General features: G+C 45.9%; 1 protein-coding gene across 1 annotated transcript in view; it reads right to left on the bottom strand.

The window, feature by feature from the left end:
• Nucleotides 1-14,555, bottom strand: part of ITPR1 (inositol 1,4,5-trisphosphate receptor type 1) — a 182,923-nt gene extending 168,368 nt beyond the window's left edge. The window contains exons 1-2 of the mRNA XM_082487739.1: nt 14,430-14,555; nt 36-143 (exon numbers count right to left, since the gene is read on the bottom strand). Of these exons, the coding sequence (XP_082343865.1) occupies nt 36-127 (92 nt within the window). The 5' untranslated portion in view covers nt 128-143; nt 14,430-14,555. The remainder of the gene's footprint in view (nt 1-35; nt 144-14,429) is intronic.
• Nucleotides 14,556-17,796: the final 3,241 nt, after the last annotated feature.

Here is a 17,796-nt window from a genome sequence, read left to right as displayed (position 1 = left end):
GGATGGTTTTAGTATAAGAGAACAGCTGTTCTTACCCCAAAGTGCTAATAAATCCATTTGTTGAGCCCTCTGCATAGAGAGAACAAATATCTCCAATATGAAGGAAGCTCGACATCTTGTCGATCATCTCTGGCTTACCGCCCCTAGAAGAATAAAGCACAACATTACTATTTATCAGGCAGAATTTCTCAGTATAAGCTACCGGAGGTTACACCAACAGGACCCTTTGCTTTTGTTTGCCCATTTGTTTCAAAAACTGAAGGAGCTCTGACACTGGAATCTCAGGTATCAAAAGAAACACAGCATGCCAAAATGCTTGCTTAGGAAAATAAACTGGGGAAAAAACAAGCAGCTACTGGCACCCCATTTGGTGTGGGACTGCTTTATGGGTATCCGTATTCGTCCCAACAGATGCTCATAGCCATTGCAGCCCAGGCGTACCGACCCATTTCGCCCCACCCGCAGGTGGGCTGCCTCCGTTTATTACGTTTTATTATTTGCATCACATAAATCACAACACATTTCTTTGCTTGATTCTCTGTCAGAATCAAAGGTAGGTTTGAGCATATTTTACAGGTTCTCTGGTGTGCTGGAGTGGTGCTCCTGGGAACTGTAATGTAAAATATTGACATGATTCATATCAACATTTTTTGGTCACGTCAAAATATTGCCATGACCAAGGCTGAGGCAGCCACCTGCTCCCCGCTGCAGTCCCAGAGACAGCATTAGGTGAAGACCCACTGAAAATGCCTGACAACACATTTTGCATGTATAAATGTAAAGATTAAGGTTTTTCAGAGTCAAATACTTTAAACTATGTATGTATCAGGAAGCCAAATCCCTGTGAAATCAGGAACACTTCAATCCTGGTTTTAAAATAGATTGCCTAAATGTAACGCTGAGGAGACAGCCACTTAGTGTTGTCAACTTCCACAGTATTAAGAACTATCCTTCTTTTCTTTAAAGCCTCAAATCCTGTACCAAATGATCCAGGACCTACCTGTCATTTAAATAAATATAGAAAAGCGAGTTTCTATCTGTCACGGCAACAAAGAGAAAGACAAACAACACGAGCCCAGATAAAAAAGAAGCCTAACTGAATAGATTTTTCAAAGACTTCTTTTCCAAGACCATTTACTGCTTTCTTGGAGATCCTCCTAAGCCATGCTTTTTGATCACCGAGTTCAAAACGCCGCGATAGCTTTCTGTGCCGGAGGTTTGGAACAGCAGGCAGCAAGGCAGCTCTTCCAAGCTGCTCCTTCTCGCAGGCTGCCGGCTCGCTCTGCAGGGCAATCCCTGCCCGTGACCCCTGAACACCGCCCAGCACCAGGATCCCAGATTTAGGGGGGGGGGGGGGGGAATAAAAAAAATTGAAAACTCTTTTACCCTCTCCATCATCACACCCAAAGCAGTTTTAAATGGTCTACCACCAGGAGAACTAAGCAGCAGGAAATTACACTTATTATAGAGCACAGCCCTGACATTGTACAGGGGATAAATATTCCCTTTCACCGAACGTTATCTTGTTTACCAAAAGTGTAAGGATCAAGTTTATTAAGCAAGGCTGGAGCTCAACAAGGACAGATTCATGGAGATTTCAGAGTTGACGTGGATACTGCACTGCAGCTATGAAAGCGCAAGCAAAAACCTGAAGGTACACTTGTCCTCTGAAAAGCTGCAAACAGCCACCTCTCCTCCCTGCCTCACCCCAAAGTGGTGGTGGGGGCAATAACTTCCATTATTATTAAGTCCAAGCACATTATAGACATTCTTACGCCTGTAAATCCCTGTGTCATCTGCACAATTAAAAATAAATCAGGAGAACCGAAAGATAACAGGCCGAGCTCATACGCAGCGGAAAGAGGTCTCCGCTCCTCTGAAACCCAATCCGTGTGCGTGCAGAAGCAAACCGTTTGGCTTCAGGTTGGTTGATTAATGCCAAGTCCTTCAGCCACTGCATATGTTATACAGTCCGTTCCCATTCTCTCTCGGTAAGTGGACAGAAAAACATCGCTACCTATTTTAAGATGTATGCCACAAAACGCACAGAAATATGCCGACTGACTGAATTAGCATCACTAGAAATACAACTTTCCTCATTTCCTGCTTTGGATGTTAACTACGAACACCGGACTAAAAACTTTTAAGCTCTCAAAATTAAGCTTAGCCCTGAATTAAAACAGCCCAGAGCAAAAGGTATCCGAGTCAACAAGAAATGTAGATACTTCCAAATAATCCCTTTTTACAATGGCATTTAAGGTATCCCATTTGGGGTGTGAGGGGGATTATTTTACTGGACGACGTCATTTTTCCTTTAGAAGAGGCAGATGTCCAACACAGCTGTTCCCAAGAGAATATGAAGGTCAAAATTATTGACTTCCATTAGAGAAGAGAAGAATTTTTTCCTGGCACAAAAAAAAAACTACCTCAGACCATTGAGCAAAATCAGGCCCAAGGATGGACAACCAAATTTCTGCATTACTTTCCAGAGTGTAGCCTAATTTTCCTGTATTTACTTTACTGAGGAAAATCCCACCATACTATGTCATACACCATGATATTGTAACCCTGACAAAACATGTTGTACACCGTGATAGCGTAACCCCTAAAATAAGCCTTTTTGCAATGTACTGACATTTCTATTAATAAAATGTTTAGCAACTTCACCTATAACCAGTATATGGTTATAGACAACAAAAAGGTAGTTTTAAGCCCGGAAGCAGTTCATGTATGTGGTATGATTGAATTTCATCGCCAGTCTGGTCACCAGATCCTTTTTAAATTTTCCTGGGGGAGCTTGCCAAGCCACCCATACAGAGTGGGGTTCAAGCTTCCTGCAGCACTGCTGACCCCCAGTCCCCCCCAGTTCCCAAAGGGGAGAGCCCTGCTCCTCATCAGCTTTGCTGGAGTTGAGACTTACAAAAGGTTCATCTGGCTACAATAACCTTATTTTTGAAGGCTTTTCTCAGGCGCGCAGTATTTAGCACGGAAGTCCTCACTCATCCCTTTCTTGTATTCTTTTGGGATTCCATTTTAACACTGATCAGTGTGACGTTATCTCCAGCACAAGAGGAGATACTCGGATGGAACGCGCCTCCACCGCTCTCATGAGGAACGCTGCCGATCCCAAATAGGGTGAGCTTCTTTGTAAAATACCTATTTATCCTAAGGCTTGCCCACAGCCAAACCTAGGATGATGAACACTGTCTACATCTATTATGTTCTTTCATAATTGAATACCAAAATTCAGTCCACTTGACATTTATCTTTAAACATGCTGTTTGAGGTTGGCCGGTGCTCAGGAACACGCTGAACTGGCAGATGGAGTGAGGGACTAAATGACCCAACGGACCTCCTTACATACAAGATTTACAAGTAAAGAGAATAATTTCTAAACTGATTTAACTTACTTCAAAGCTGCTTTCATAGTCTCCTCACACGGGACTCGCGATACCTAACAAAATTACTTCACTAACTGATCAATTATTTGCATTAAACACTAAATGATCACCTACCACAAATTGAATATTTTCCACCTCTGACGAGAAGGACAACTGGGATATTTGAGACAAGTAAAACTGGAAGGTTTTCAAGAGCAAAGTTTCCAGGTACCCGGTTTGAAAACCTTTCACAAACAGCTCTGTCAACATCAGCTGATCACACTAACACCCCCGAAACCAGACCTCTATTGCAATCTTCAGCTGGAGAAACCAGAAGGCCCTAAAAATACATCAACCTTGGCACATTTACCCCAAGTTCGTGACACAGGTGGGCCACGGGGACTTAAGAGAAGAGGTTCCCTGTGGGACATGTCAGGCAGAGCATCCATGGGTGTCCCGCTAGATGGGGAGGGGATGCTTCCCCTCCCGCATGGCGTTGGCCAAAGCCATGAGGTGGCCAGCAGAACCCCGCTGGAAGCGCAGGGCAGGAGGGCTCTGGCACACGCTCTCAGTGCCCAGCTCTTAGGGCTAAAAGCACAATCACGCTGCTCCAAAAGCAATTGTGCTCAGTAGACAAATACAACTGTTACTCTGCAATTTATTTATTTTAGATAGGCCGGTGCCAAGAGCAATTGATTAATACTAGAGGAGGGATGGCCCTAAGAGAACGTCCGCAGTTACTGCTACACACAGTCCCAGTTTTAATGGCACTGTCACATCCTCACAAGAGAGGAGTCCTGCGAGAAACCCATCATGTTCCAGCCGTAACACGGCCGTGTCCCAGCTGTGGAGCAGTGTGGTCCTCTTGCACTTAAACACCAAGGGGGGGGAAAACAAGATTCCTTCTAGGTAAACTTCCTTGAAAAATCAAAGATAAAGTACTCTGATAAGGAAAAGATAGCAGCATGGCAGCACCAGCATTCAAATCTAGCCAAAGGGAGGTAGGTTTCTCCAAACAAGTATCATGAGGCTTAACTCCGGTGGCAGCGATGTCGACAGCAGCAACACAAGTTATTAAAATAATGTTCTTTTCCCACTAAGCTGAAGATTCTAATTTTGACAGACAGAAAGACAGACAATTTTTAAGATGAGAAATGAAATGTGAGCTAAAAGTGGACTGTACACTGTGAAGTAGACTATATGTCCCCATAGACATCAAAAAATACCTGAAAAATGAACATATTCCACAGAATTTTTTAAGCCTTGACAGCTTGAGTTCTTTTAATTATGTTGGTGATGACTTCCTCGTGTATATTATCTATATAAAAGTTAGTGCATCTTTAAGTATGTTTTATTAACAGTTTATCTGTACAGGAAAATAAAATTAAGTCTCTGCTCAAGAAGCTGCCCGCCAAAAATAAATATAGAAACCTGCTGAATTTCATGTGAATTGGAAGGTACTGCTTTACAAGTCATTTTGCCAGTCTACAGCTTTGCTCGATGGGACTGGATCTGAAAACACATTAGCTAAATCCAGGCAGCGAATTAAACCCAGGAAAACTTTCTATTCACCTCAAGAGTTTTAGGACGTGCCTTTCCCCTATTGCTCTGTACTGCTTTGGTGAACACAAATCTGTATCACAAGACCGCGAATCTGGTCTTCTGACCGAACAGAAAGTGCCACAATTACGGGGTTCGTTTTTTATTATTTTGTTACTTCTGGATTATCTTGTGCATATGCTCAAAACGAGCTGCATTTCACACAGCAAAAGCCAAGGAAAAGAACCAATCCCGAAACGCGAGCTGAGCACTTCGACAGGGCTTGTACAAGCCCTTTACTACCAGCACTACCGCTCCGCTCCGAACCAAAGGCGAAGCTCCGCAGAGCCTCCCTTGTCACCCTTGCCGCTGGCTTACAGGAAGATTTTAAGGACTCGGTCATATTTTAGGGCACAAGCAGATCATATGCTTAGCTTGATGGCCTTGAGTAAGCCAGTATAAGTTTGATACAGTCACTGAAATTCAACTCTGAGACACTTCAATCCATTTTCTCATGAAAACACATTTCATAATGGTAGTTAAAGCAGAATTAACAGTGCAAACACTTAGAAATCAAACTGACTGTTAAATATCAAATACCTTAATGAGACAGCTGCTTTTTGAAGGTCTCAGAATAAGAAATGCTTTCTAAACATTTCACACTAATTTCTCCCATCACTCATCTAGATCTTGATGCTAAGTTAGAAAAAACAGGCTTCAGAGCAATGCTGAAAGTTTGCTTTCCTTGAATAGCGGAGTCAAGGCCCCCTTTTGAAGTCCCTCCTCACGGGGACTGTTTGTAACACGATTTCTGCAGTACGCTATTCCTCATCTCAAACAATTTAATGCTGAAAGGCTTTTCAAAGAATCCCAGGCTATTTTGCCAATACCACGTTTCACATGTCTGCTTTGTGTGGGATTTTAATACTTTAACCTATGACTGCAAATCCTATTTGTAAAATAAACGAGACCAAATATGTCTTATTGCTGACGGTTTGATTTCCAGCAACCGGGATACAAATGACTTAATCTTTTTAAGATGGTTCTAATGATGTTTGTTTTGAGCAAAAAAGCTCCTTGCTGTGCCTTTCAGTCCCATGATGTACTCAGTTCTCTATTATCATCTTTTCACTGTGGTTTAGTGCTCAATTAAATAGAGACTGGCAATTTTATGTGTACCATTACAGAAATTGGGGCAGCACTTTGTCAAAGTCTTTTTCACTATTTAGGTTGTTTAGGTAAGAATAGAATCTCAAAATTTAACTGCTTCAGCTTTGCTCCTGCAGACAGGAAACTCCACAGTGAAAGTTTAATTTTGGTTGAGATTTTAACATGAAAAAAAAGATCAGAGTCGAAGAGTAGGGAGACAACAAACAAGCAAAGGACTGCTTAATGGCATAAGCTATTGCCGTGCATTTGAAGAAGCATCTGTAATTTAACAGACACCAGCTAACATTACCGCAAGAGTTGACCAACTGAGAATCCACAAGACCAGGTGAGTGTGTTTGAATCGAATGGAATTGGGTCCTTAATATTTCTAAATTAGGCCAAGCAAGATAACATATTTTTTTTTAAAACACACCCAAACCCTGAGTCCTTAGATTTAAGTGAAAGTTCACTGCTTAAACAATTTGGTAAATCCAAACCTTACAGCAAGATTTCTCAGCCAAAAAATTTGGTCCTATAGGCTTGATTCAGTGTTTCTCCTAATTAACGTTTCTCTAATGACTTCCATGTTTGTTTGAATAACACCCACCCAGCATTCTGGATCTATTTTTACAGGTGCAGCTATCTTTTTGAAAACTGAAATCAAAACCTGATGTTTCCCATTCTTATTTCAATAAAAAAAAAAAGGAAGGTTTCCTCCCTAAAGGCTGTGAGAAAGAGTCATAAGAATCCCATTAAAACAGCCAAAGCACGGAGGAAGTGCTCTATTTAAAACATCATCTAGTGAATAATCACTCTTCTGGGGCTGCAGGACAGAGCACTGTCATTTGCAAAGCTTCTGACTTAGCAAATCGAGAAGGAGCTCTTTGCACACACCAGGGGAAGACACATACCGCGGATTTTGGGTAGCAGGGCACAGGCAGCGGGATAAGCGCCATGCGCCGAGCAGGCCATCTCAGGGAAGCTCATCCACTCCCCAGCTGAGCACCGAGTCCCCAACAGGATGACATCCTGCAGTTTCTCAGCCACCGACGCTGTTCGTAGCACGCGGAGAACAACAAGAGGATGGGGGACCCGCAGCCACGCGGGCTGGACGCCGGGATCCTCGCCCTCGCGTGCCTGCAGCAGGAGGCAGCCCAGGAATCGCCTTGGGTTTTGAGAGGGTTCAGCACTGCTAACGTTATGCACATGTAGTTACATTTTAGAGATTACATATTAAAAAATATATATATATATCAGCATGGTATGTTTATCTACCACATAATCTTGTTTTCCATTTAACTGCAACCTTTCATGTCCAGGAGACCGCTATCTGCCGACAAATTGTCACTTGATGAACCGTTAGATTAAAGAGGAGAAACGCACTTTCTCAGAGGAAGTATTTTTCCTCCTAACGCTTACAACGCAGCAGATTTTTCTACAGTTTGTGTCTGAACAGGCAAGATGGAGGCTGTGGAAGAGGGGAAGGAGGGAGCAGCACAGTGCTACGACTTTCTCAAGGACACGCAACGGGTCAGGCTCAGAGCCCAGATTTGAATCCAGGTCTCCTGAATCCCCATCCGCCGGTCCACACCGCCCCTCTTCTCCCAGGAGGAACATCAGCCTCATTGCACATCTAATCAAGCACACGTTTCCCCCTTTTCTTGAAGGAAGTTGGAAAAGGCGTGTGAACTCATACAGCAAGACGATGGCCAAGGCAACTACGTTCTATTTATAACATATGCCACTGCACATACAAATACATTTTTTAATATTTTTTTTTTTACTATATCAATGACAAAGTTATTTGGAAGTTACTATTTCATAGGTGCAACAAAAGTACGTTTTTCTCCCTTTTTTATTAAACTGAAATTAACTCATTTTGGTAACTTAAATCTCAATAATTCCTCAATACAGGAAAGCAAACATGCATGATGTCCTCTTCTCCTCAGAAAGAGCGCCTGCATTTTTTTTATTTCCCCACTGCGACCAGACAAGCTAGTTACAGAGAATTCAGGTCAAAAGTAACACACTCATAACAATGTGCTGAGCAGAAGCTACACTTTGACAGTGGTTTCTTATACAGCAGTCATCAGACTGATGTAAGAAACGCGACTGACGGAGCCTATTGACAAGCATCTGCAGAAAGCTGAAAAAAGAAAATCTATTAGAGATACACTGTCAGGGGGAAAAAAAAAAAAAATCATTTTTTGTTTCAAACCAAGTATGACCTGACAGCATCTTTTTAATCCCACTAAAAGTAAGCAGCACTTACTGAAGTTGATACTTACTGGCTCTAACCCTGATGGGAGAAGGCATCTTAGACGTCAGCCTCTGGACAAGGCCCCCACAAGCACACAATGTTTTCCAGCCTATTTCTATCAGAAGGAGAGAGTTGGAACACGCCAAAAGAACCAGGGCAACCGATGTCATGGGGAAAGAGAGCAAGCTTGGTTTATAACACCAACTGGAGTTTGGCCAAGGAAGAAAAATGGCCAAGGAAGAAGAGGGTACAGAACAGTCCCAATTTCATTTTGCACGGCCATATATCTACTGAGGCTTCACTACAGAATGGGCTGTCTCCTACAGCCCCATTCCTCACACCAAGCCTCCAAGCTTCCTGCCTCACAAGATACACTCTTCAGCAAATGCAATACTCCCTAAATTTACCCAAGTATTTTCCTTCTGTCAGTCTGTCTCACTAGCCTTCATCCACCTGCGTCTGCTCATCTCCCTCCGACCCTACTTGCCTGACACTTCCACCCTTCCCAAGTCCTACACCTGACGTTTCTCCCTTTGCCAATACTGCACCTTGGTGGAGGTTCTCTGGCCTCCATGGTGGCACTGCTGTCGTCTTCCACGACTGGGCTTTGGTGGATATCTCCTGGTAGCCTTGGGTCCCCGCCGGTGGCAAAGTCAACACTTTTCTTCCACTAGAAAGTCTCTCCTACTGAAGGCTTGTAAGTCTTCTCTCGTCTTCCAGATGCAGCAACCCCTACAAGGGTAGGCTCAGGCTCACTGCTCTTCCCTCCCAGACACCTCAGCAGGCATCCAGGTCTGCAGACTAAAACTTAAGTGCCTGTGACAAGCATCCGAAGAGGAGGAGCCACTACCAGCACATGATTAACACGTGTGGAGAACCCACTGGTGGCCACGGGACCTACTTTGAGCCCCGCTGATCTAAAAAAACTGGATGGGCTGGGCTCCTTTACAGATGAAGGCTCCAATTCCCAAGTTGACTTGTACATGTTGGCCCCCCAACAGTAATTTTCTAGAATGCAAGCATGAGTCATTCTTCTGAAGCAAAGGTTCAAAATACTGTACCACCTTATCTCACAAAGAGCATTAGCAATTGAATCTACTTAACCCTTACAGATGGAGGAGTGGCCAAGGATTGCAGAGTTATTTTAATCATAAGTTTTCAATTAACCCTTTAGATCAAGCATCATCAGGCAACTCCCGTATCTGCCTGTGTGTCCATGCATCTCTTCTCAGAGTGATAAGTGGGATTCAGACAGGATATATCTGGACTGCAATCAAAACTTGTTTTCTTCAGAACTTGTTGGCAGATTTCTGAATTTCTGCAGAAGTAGATAGGATGGGCCAAGAAACAAAAGACATGTTTGCAAAAGTTTCATACTAAACTGCTACTAAACAATTCCCAGAAATTAAAAAAAAAAAAAAAAAAAAGCTACAGCCTTTTGGCAGTAGCCATTTTTTGGCTTACTATGATCAGAAATTTCTTACATGTATACACACAGAGATTACTGTCTTCTGACTGCAGACATCTTGCACACAGCAGGGACGAGGAGAGAATGAACTGTTTGTGTACATCATTGCAGCTGGATCCAGCATCCCAGCCTCTTTCCTTATAGCTTAGTATCAGATTACTCCAAAAGCCGAAACATTATCTAACATCCTAAACCAGAAATTTGCTTCATCTGGCATTCAGTTTTCTCAGAGCTATTCACCATCCTTTGATAACCTCTTCAGCCGAGCGATCAGCGAGTTATGAGCACTCAGCTTTCTGCAACACTCTTCACGTTGACATTCTGGCAAGCGAGGATGCAGTTACGTCGCCACAAGCTGTAAATCAGCAAAATAATGCACACTTCCACACAGACTTCTTTTTCTCTCTAGAGGGTTAACTTGCCCAGATCTGAAGTGACATTTTATTCTCAATATAACACTGTTAGGAATAAGTTGTGATCTAAGTTTTGATAGGCTTAACCAAAACCACAACTATGAAAATGAAACTTTTCTGAGTTCAGAATCCACAGCAACATTTTTGCTCCTTTGAATTACAGTTCCTGTAGCTTTCATTTTATCTTAATTTTTTTTCCCCAAAGGAATTTGGTCCCATAAAGCACAACTGTTCTGAAGACTTGGAAATGTATTTTCTCAACAGGTAGAGAACAAGCAAGAATTAAACACGCTTCCTGCGGCTGCCTCTGCCAATCTAACGAGCAGTCACAGCACCCTGGCAAGAGGGTTCTGCCTCCATACCCCACCACCATCCATCCCTCCGTGCCAAGACGGAGCACTGGGCAATAACTGCTGTAGTGCTTTTGTAGTGTCCTTTGGGAACAGCAATCAGAAAGGAATATTGAGCCAGATCAAAGCTCATGCTGTTTGGCATCCTGCCTCCTGCAGCAGCCTCTGGGAGATGCACAGCGGAAGAGCACAGGAATCATTTTGAATAGCTATACGGACACAGATCAGATCTGGCTTAGCAGCCCAGAGATGGTGCCCGCTGGCTTTTCAAGTCTTCTCCTTTATAGCACCCAGTAAGGCAGTACCTGTCTGTACCCAGCATAAGCCACTATACGAAACTGCTCAATGGCTTTTAACTCATTTTCTATACTATGACACAAAAAAAGCAGAAAAAAGGCTCTAGGCTACTGAAGCAACAGAAACCAGCGAAGGTGCTACCTCAGCAGCAGAAGAAACTGATTTGGAACGTACCATAAGGCAGATTTTCACAAAACCAAATTAATACCACGGTCGCACTGTGACAGAAACATTACATTTACATAACTTTATAGCAGCACATCATTTTCTACCTCTAAACCCCTCTGGTCTCCATAAGCTGCTTTGGTGAAGCTGCCTTCCCCTCACACTCACCCACGGGCAAGCGAGCATCTCGTCTACCAGCTACTACAGAGCCACTACCCTCATCCCACCTCCCACAGGATCCTGAGATTCCTGCCGTCTTTAAGACATAATCCTACAACTACAACTATCTTATATTTATGGGGTAATAATGTCTCAAAGACTCCCAGTACACTTTGCAACTTGACATATCAGATGCTCCTAAGGAGTACGCTATGCACTGAAGAACTACCACACACAGCATCACGGGGGAACAGCACAGTCAACAAAACAACCAGAACAAGCTACACCTGCTCTTCTGACTGCTTCACTGAAGGGCAGGTACAAGACAAGGGCTCAAGATATCTGGGTCCTGTTTTAAGCCTGCTTTATAGCACTGAAAAAGAAGTTTCACCTCAATACTGTCCATTTCAGCAATTTACCAGGAGAGACCAGCTCATCTTACAGGTAGAGGCTGAAAGGAGCTCCTGCTTCCAGAACAGACTTCTGGACCACACCAGATGGTGTCTGATGAGCCACCAAGACTGTTACCTGTCCTCTGGCACGCACACAGTACTGGAGGAGCTGGAGCCTTGCTTGCCTTGCTTGCACATTTCATCCAAAATCTGCCACTCTTGCAGGTGACTGGCCATCTTCTCACGCTGCCACATCATAATGCTCATTCAGCATTACCTTCACAAAAAGGGTTACTATGAAATTAGACAGAGGCCTCACACCACCCAGCAGCGTGGCTTCGTGGTTCACAAGGCTCACTTTAAGTTGCAGTGGCACCTGTGAGCAGTGAGGACTCCACAATCAGTTTCTTCACCTGAACCTGATTTTTCCACTTTCTAGTCTACCCCCCACCAACACAGATTTGTTGAGGTGATGCAAGAGGATTGACGGTGCCATGAATAAGATCACATTACACCCCTCGTTTATAACCCGAGACCATAGCTGTTGTTTACACCACCCTGTTTATCAGTCCCAGTACTCCTCCTCCATTCAGCTGTTCTTACCCACACCTGCAGCTCCAACAACAGTCCCCAAAGAAACATACCAACCAAGCGCTCGCCCCTTCAGCATTCTCCTCTTCTACCCTCCAACGATGGTGTTCAGGACTAGCAAACCTTAGAAAAATATACTATTTCCCACGGTTAAGCTCCACCCCACGATTGCAAAGGCAAACCCAAGTTACACTTGCTGTTTGTTTACTTCCTAATTTATGAACCCCTGTAAGAGGAAACCAGCTCACTCCCTATTTCAAGGCTTAATCAACACTGCAAAACAAGCAGATGGGGAAAAAAAACTCACCTAAGCAAAACACTTCAATTTCAGGGTGGAATAAGGTATTTTAACAAGAAAAAAAATTGTTATTGACAAACCATCCTATGATTCTATGAACAAAAGATGGCTTAAAGAACACATTAGAAATAATCAGCTCAGCAAACAGTTTACTTGACAGCACTCCTACAACAGCTTGTTTTGAAAAACACTGGAACTGTGGTTTTCATTTCCACAATGACTCCTTTTTTGGTTTACACACACTGATCACTACACATTCACACCATTTCAAGTCACTGGTTTTCGTAGCAATCAACCTCCACTTTTTTTTGTCAAGTGTCCTGTTATGCCAGAATTGTCGGCTGATCAATGCCACCAATTTTCTCTACTCACTGAACAACCAGTGTTGGACAACGAGCACTTTGTGACAGTCACGACGCCATGGAATACTGTTGTCGTTGCAGGCACTGACCTTACACCGGCAAAACCACTGAGCATTTAGAACCTGGAGTATTTGCTGTGAGAGGAAATTGGCTTAAAGTAGAGGTTCAGAAAAGAAACAAACAAAAAAAGCCATGCCTGGTAGCCTATTAACGTAGCCACAGAGAAACCACCGAGGGAAGAAATGGATACAGGCTTCACATCGCATCCCACACTCACGCCACTGAACCCTGCGAGGACAGCAATTCAGACGTGGGCCTTTGGACCAGGCTCTGAGTCAACGAGTCTTTTGGCTCAACAGGTTTGGAAGTCCTGGGATACCAGGCAAATTTCCGAGCACAGGAAAAGAAACTCAAAGGCAAATAACAAAGTGCACATTTAAGAAATAAAATACACGCACAGGTGCTGGCCCTCATTAATAAATAAAACGAACAGCTACCACACGCGCACACTACTCCACGCACGACTTCGAGTCACTAAATCTTCGCAAGGCGAGGATCTGGATTGTATTAGCCACGTTTTCCCTTCCTGATTTGCGAGTAGCGTCACCACAGCCCAATCCATCTGCAGCTGAGCCGGCACATGCGAACGGCTGCACGGTGCACAAGGCGATGCATTTGATGCAGTAATTCAAATCTTTCACCTGTTGGGAGGGCTTTTTTTAATACAAACTACTGTGAGTGAGAGTGAACCCACACGGGGCAAAGAGGTTTTACAGCAGAAGGGAAAGCATGGCCCACCCCAGGCCATGGCCGCCGTGTCGAACCCCTGCAAAACACCCAGGGAAACACAAGGAGGGTCCGTGGAGCAACAGGCAGCAACAGAGGAGCCACAAGGCAGCCTTCCACCCCAAAACAACCCGCAACAAGTGAGCTTTTAGCATGAAGATGTAAACCCGCTCAGAATTACGGCACATCCCACGTACATGGGAAATGCACATGTACCCCCCCGCCTGACTCCAGTTATTGTAGTCCAGGAAACAGCTAAATATTTGGCCTCTCGGAGCAGTTACCAGGACCCTCAGGAACATCCACCCGCAGTTGCCCAGCTCGTGACCATTTAAGAATAAGCTCGCCCGTGGCCAAGTCCCCATCAACGCTCCCAACTGTTTACATAACGCGGAACGTCCCTTTCCAACGCTGCCTCAACTACGAGAGGAAAAACAGGGGGAAAGTTGGAGCGGACTGGCCGCCCCGCCGCCCAGGCCCGGGCAGGAGCGGCGGCCAGACCCGGGCGGCCACCCCGGCCCGGGGGACGGCGGGACGAGCCCCTCCGCACGGCTGGCCGGCAACCGCCGCTGCGGAACCGGGCTGCGCTCCCCACGGGGCCGGGAGGGCGGAGAGGTCTCCTGCCTCGTCCCGCGGACGGCCACCGCTCCGCCAGCCCGGCCCCGGCCCCGGGCTGCATCCCCCCCGGGCCGGCCCGGCGCCCGCAGCCCGGCGGCGGCCTGGGGAAGGGGGCTGCCCCGGCGGCCGGAGCGGAGCGCCGCGGGGCGGTCTCACCGCCTCTCCCCTCAGCCGCAGCCCCCGCCCGCCCCCCCGGCCCTACCTGGCTCCGGTGGCGGCGGGGCGGGCTTAGCGGCGGCCCGGCAGCCCCATGCTGGCGGCGCGGCGCTGCCCGGTCCCGTTAGGATGGAGGCTGCGCCGAGCTCCCCCCTCCCGCCGCCGCCTCAGCTGCACATCCACATGGTTACTGCGCTCGGAGCGCGCCGCCGCGCCTTATATATCGCCGCGGGGATGGCTGGGTAACGGAGTCCCGGCGCTGCGGCGCCGCCGCCGCGGAGCGCCCCGCGGGACTACAACTCCCGGCGTGCATCGCGCCGGCGGGCGGGGCGGGGCGGGGCGGGGCGGGGCGGGGCGACCCGTCCGCTCTGGGGAGACCCTCCTGCGGTGCTGCCGCCGGCTCTGAGGGGTCCCGACAGCAGAAGGACAAGGACCTGTTGGAGCGAGGCCAGAGGAGGCCCCGGAGATGCTGCGAGGGCTGGAGCCCCTCTGCTGGGAGGACAGGCTGAGAGAGTTGGGGGGTTCAGCCTGGAGAAGGCTCTGAGGAGACCTTCGAGCCCCTTCCAGTGCCTAAAGGGGCTCCAGGAGAGCTGGGGAGGGACTATTCATGAGGGAGGGGAGCCATAGGATGAGGGGGAACGGTTTTAAAGTGGAAGAAGGGAAATTTAGATGAGATCTGAGGAAGAAATTCTTTGCTGTGAGGGTGGTGAGCCCCTGGCGCAGGTTGCCCCGAGAAGCTGTGGCTGCCCCGTCCCTGGAGGTGTTCAAGGCCAGGTTGGACGGGGCTTGGAGCAACCTGGGCTGGTGGGAGGTGTCCCTGCCCAGGGCAGGGGGTGGGACTGGATGATCTTTAAGGTCCCTTCCAACTCTCACTGTTCTATGTTTCTATGATCCCCGGAGTGGGGCCGTCGCCACAGGCTCCCCGGGCCTAGGCAGAGTCGTGGGGGCTCCGCCGGCTCCCTCCAGGCCTGTGCATTCAAGGTTGTCCTAAATTTGGGGGCTCAAAACTGTTATTTCATCTGGGGGGCTTCGGACAGAGCCCTGGCACCGGGTGGGCAGCAGGAGGCAAGTGGTACCATCCTGAGTAGTGGGATAGATGGGCACGGTTTTACCAGCCACATAAACTGCAAGAAAATCAAGCCAGGGCAAATAAATACTTCATAAATGCAGGTCTTTGCACGGTTTGGGAATCGCAAAATAGCAGAGAGATCACACTTAAACCCTTGCACTTAAGTACAAGGGATTTCAATTTTGCCAGGTTCTTTACACACACTGCTTCCACCTCTGCGGTAGTTCCGTTATTGGAAGGTCAGAGCCTTTCCCTTCAGTCAGCTTACCAAAGTGTGGTAATGTGGGATAAACCTGCTGTTTTGCAGAAGAATGGTTTAAAACTTTGAAAGTAGTGATTTTTACTTGGTTTCCTCTTCCTGAGACTGTCTGGCATAGGGGTGCTGCTAATATTAAAGCCTGTCTACTGACAATGCAACTTAAGCCAGAATGACCAGAAGTGATAAAAAAGTACTATTTTATTTTATTTATTACATTATGCAATTGTTTGTCCTTAAAATATTAGTCAAGGTATATTGTTCAAGATAATACAGTAATTTTTATGCCCTCTGTAGGGTACACATAGCGATTTGGCAGCACAAATTGCCTCGCAGAAGTGGACGCAATTGTTTGCACTGCAGAATTGCTGTATCACTTCAATTGGCATAAGGTGAAGAAAACACTTCCTCCCTCTCCCTTCCACCCGCACCTACCTCCTGCCGATGATAGCAGGTAGGAACTGGGGTGCCACTGCTCCATTGCTTGTTTCCCTCTCAACAGCAGACTGCCGCCACAGGAAGGGAACAAGTCTGGATCAGCCAGTGGTCTGGTTCAACACAACCTACCACTATACTGGTTTTTCATTTAAAAAAAAAACATCAGAGGAGTTGTAATTATGGCTATCAAGCAAGATATATGCAGAAGTTGAAGTCCACAACTTACGAACTTAAGCGAAGGTCAGTGAATAGAGTTCTATGATTTTCATAAATGACTGCAATACTACAAGCCATTACTCATAAGAAATTTGGCAGAGTAATGGTGCCTAATAACATTAGGTAATCCTAATGAATTCTCATGTAATCAAATCTAATCTCTGGATGAGTTCAGTAGGCTGAGGACAGTGAATGGCTCGAACGTCTGGTGCTCTTAGGCAGTGACATAAGGACTGTCACTAGAGCCAGTGGCAAAGTGCTCTGCTCGCTGAACATCTTTAGCAGATATGCTAGCAGTATGCCTTGAAATATCTTCATTACTGAAGTGCTAAATGAGAGCAGCAGTATGTTAGAAATTGCAGGTAATGTAAGCCATAGTTTGGGGGCATTTCCCACAGACAGAAGATGAACAGGTCCCCCAGCCACACTCAGCCTGACAGTATGAAGTTCTGTGAATATGGGATGCATAGGAGACAGCAGACGGGACCTGGGGACACTCTGCTCTATCCCAGACTGCAAATCCTCAGTTCGTTGCCCGAAGTGTTGCATACATCTGCCCATGCTTCTCCTACAGCAGTCGTGTTCTTTTTCCCTGCTGCTTCTGAAGCCTACCCGTCCTCTGATCTTGCAGCCTCTCCGGAAGGTAGAATATCCAAGGCTACATTTTCTGCCATGGATCACAATTGCTTAAAGGCAGGGGAGGTTGTGCTACTGAAGGGCCTATGGCCAAAAATACTGATCAGGTACTGCAAAGAACTTGCTAGATTTGAAGAGGTACTGGCAAAGCCAAGATCATAATGAAAATTTCCAACAGTGGAAAATGTTTCAATTTCTCTTTGGGAACTTTGCTTTAGGATGCTGCTGCAGGCAGGGTGAGTTCATATGGTTCCTATAACTTTGTAGCTTTAAGGAGAGATGAAACAGTAGGGCAGTCTGGGAATGAAAAATTTCACACTCAGAAGTACCAGAGTTATTCTCTTAAAGCAACTGTTTCATTGATTATGTGAACTACAGCAGGTACCCCCTGAGATGGGGAATAGAGTCCTGTTCACTCAGTAGCAAACAAAGGGTTGGACTTAGATCACACGCATACACAAAGAGGGTCTAAGGAATGAGAACTGTTCAAGAATTCAGAAAGGATATCAGGAGAAAAATACTACTTGGTAGATATCCCTTCAGTCTGTAGAGTGCTATAATATAGATGTTTAGTCCAATCACATATTTGATTTCAGGAAACAAGGTGGGAAAACACCTTGCAAGAGAGATTTTTTGTTTTGCTATTGGAGAGCTCTGTTCTTTTCCTCCTTTTTGAACCCTATTCTGGTTCATCACTACCTTTTTTGTAGCAATTATTTTACTTCAACATTGATGAAAGATGTTAAGATGAAGTTTGAAGTCTTTCACTTGCCAAGAATAAGAACAATGTTATCTTGG

This window comes from Vanellus vanellus (assembly GCF_965231255.1).
Source record: "Vanellus vanellus genome assembly, chromosome: 9".
Taxonomy (NCBI): Eukaryota; Metazoa; Chordata; class Aves; order Charadriiformes; family Charadriidae; genus Vanellus; species Vanellus vanellus.
This window is presented reverse-complemented; position numbering and strand designations above follow the sequence as displayed.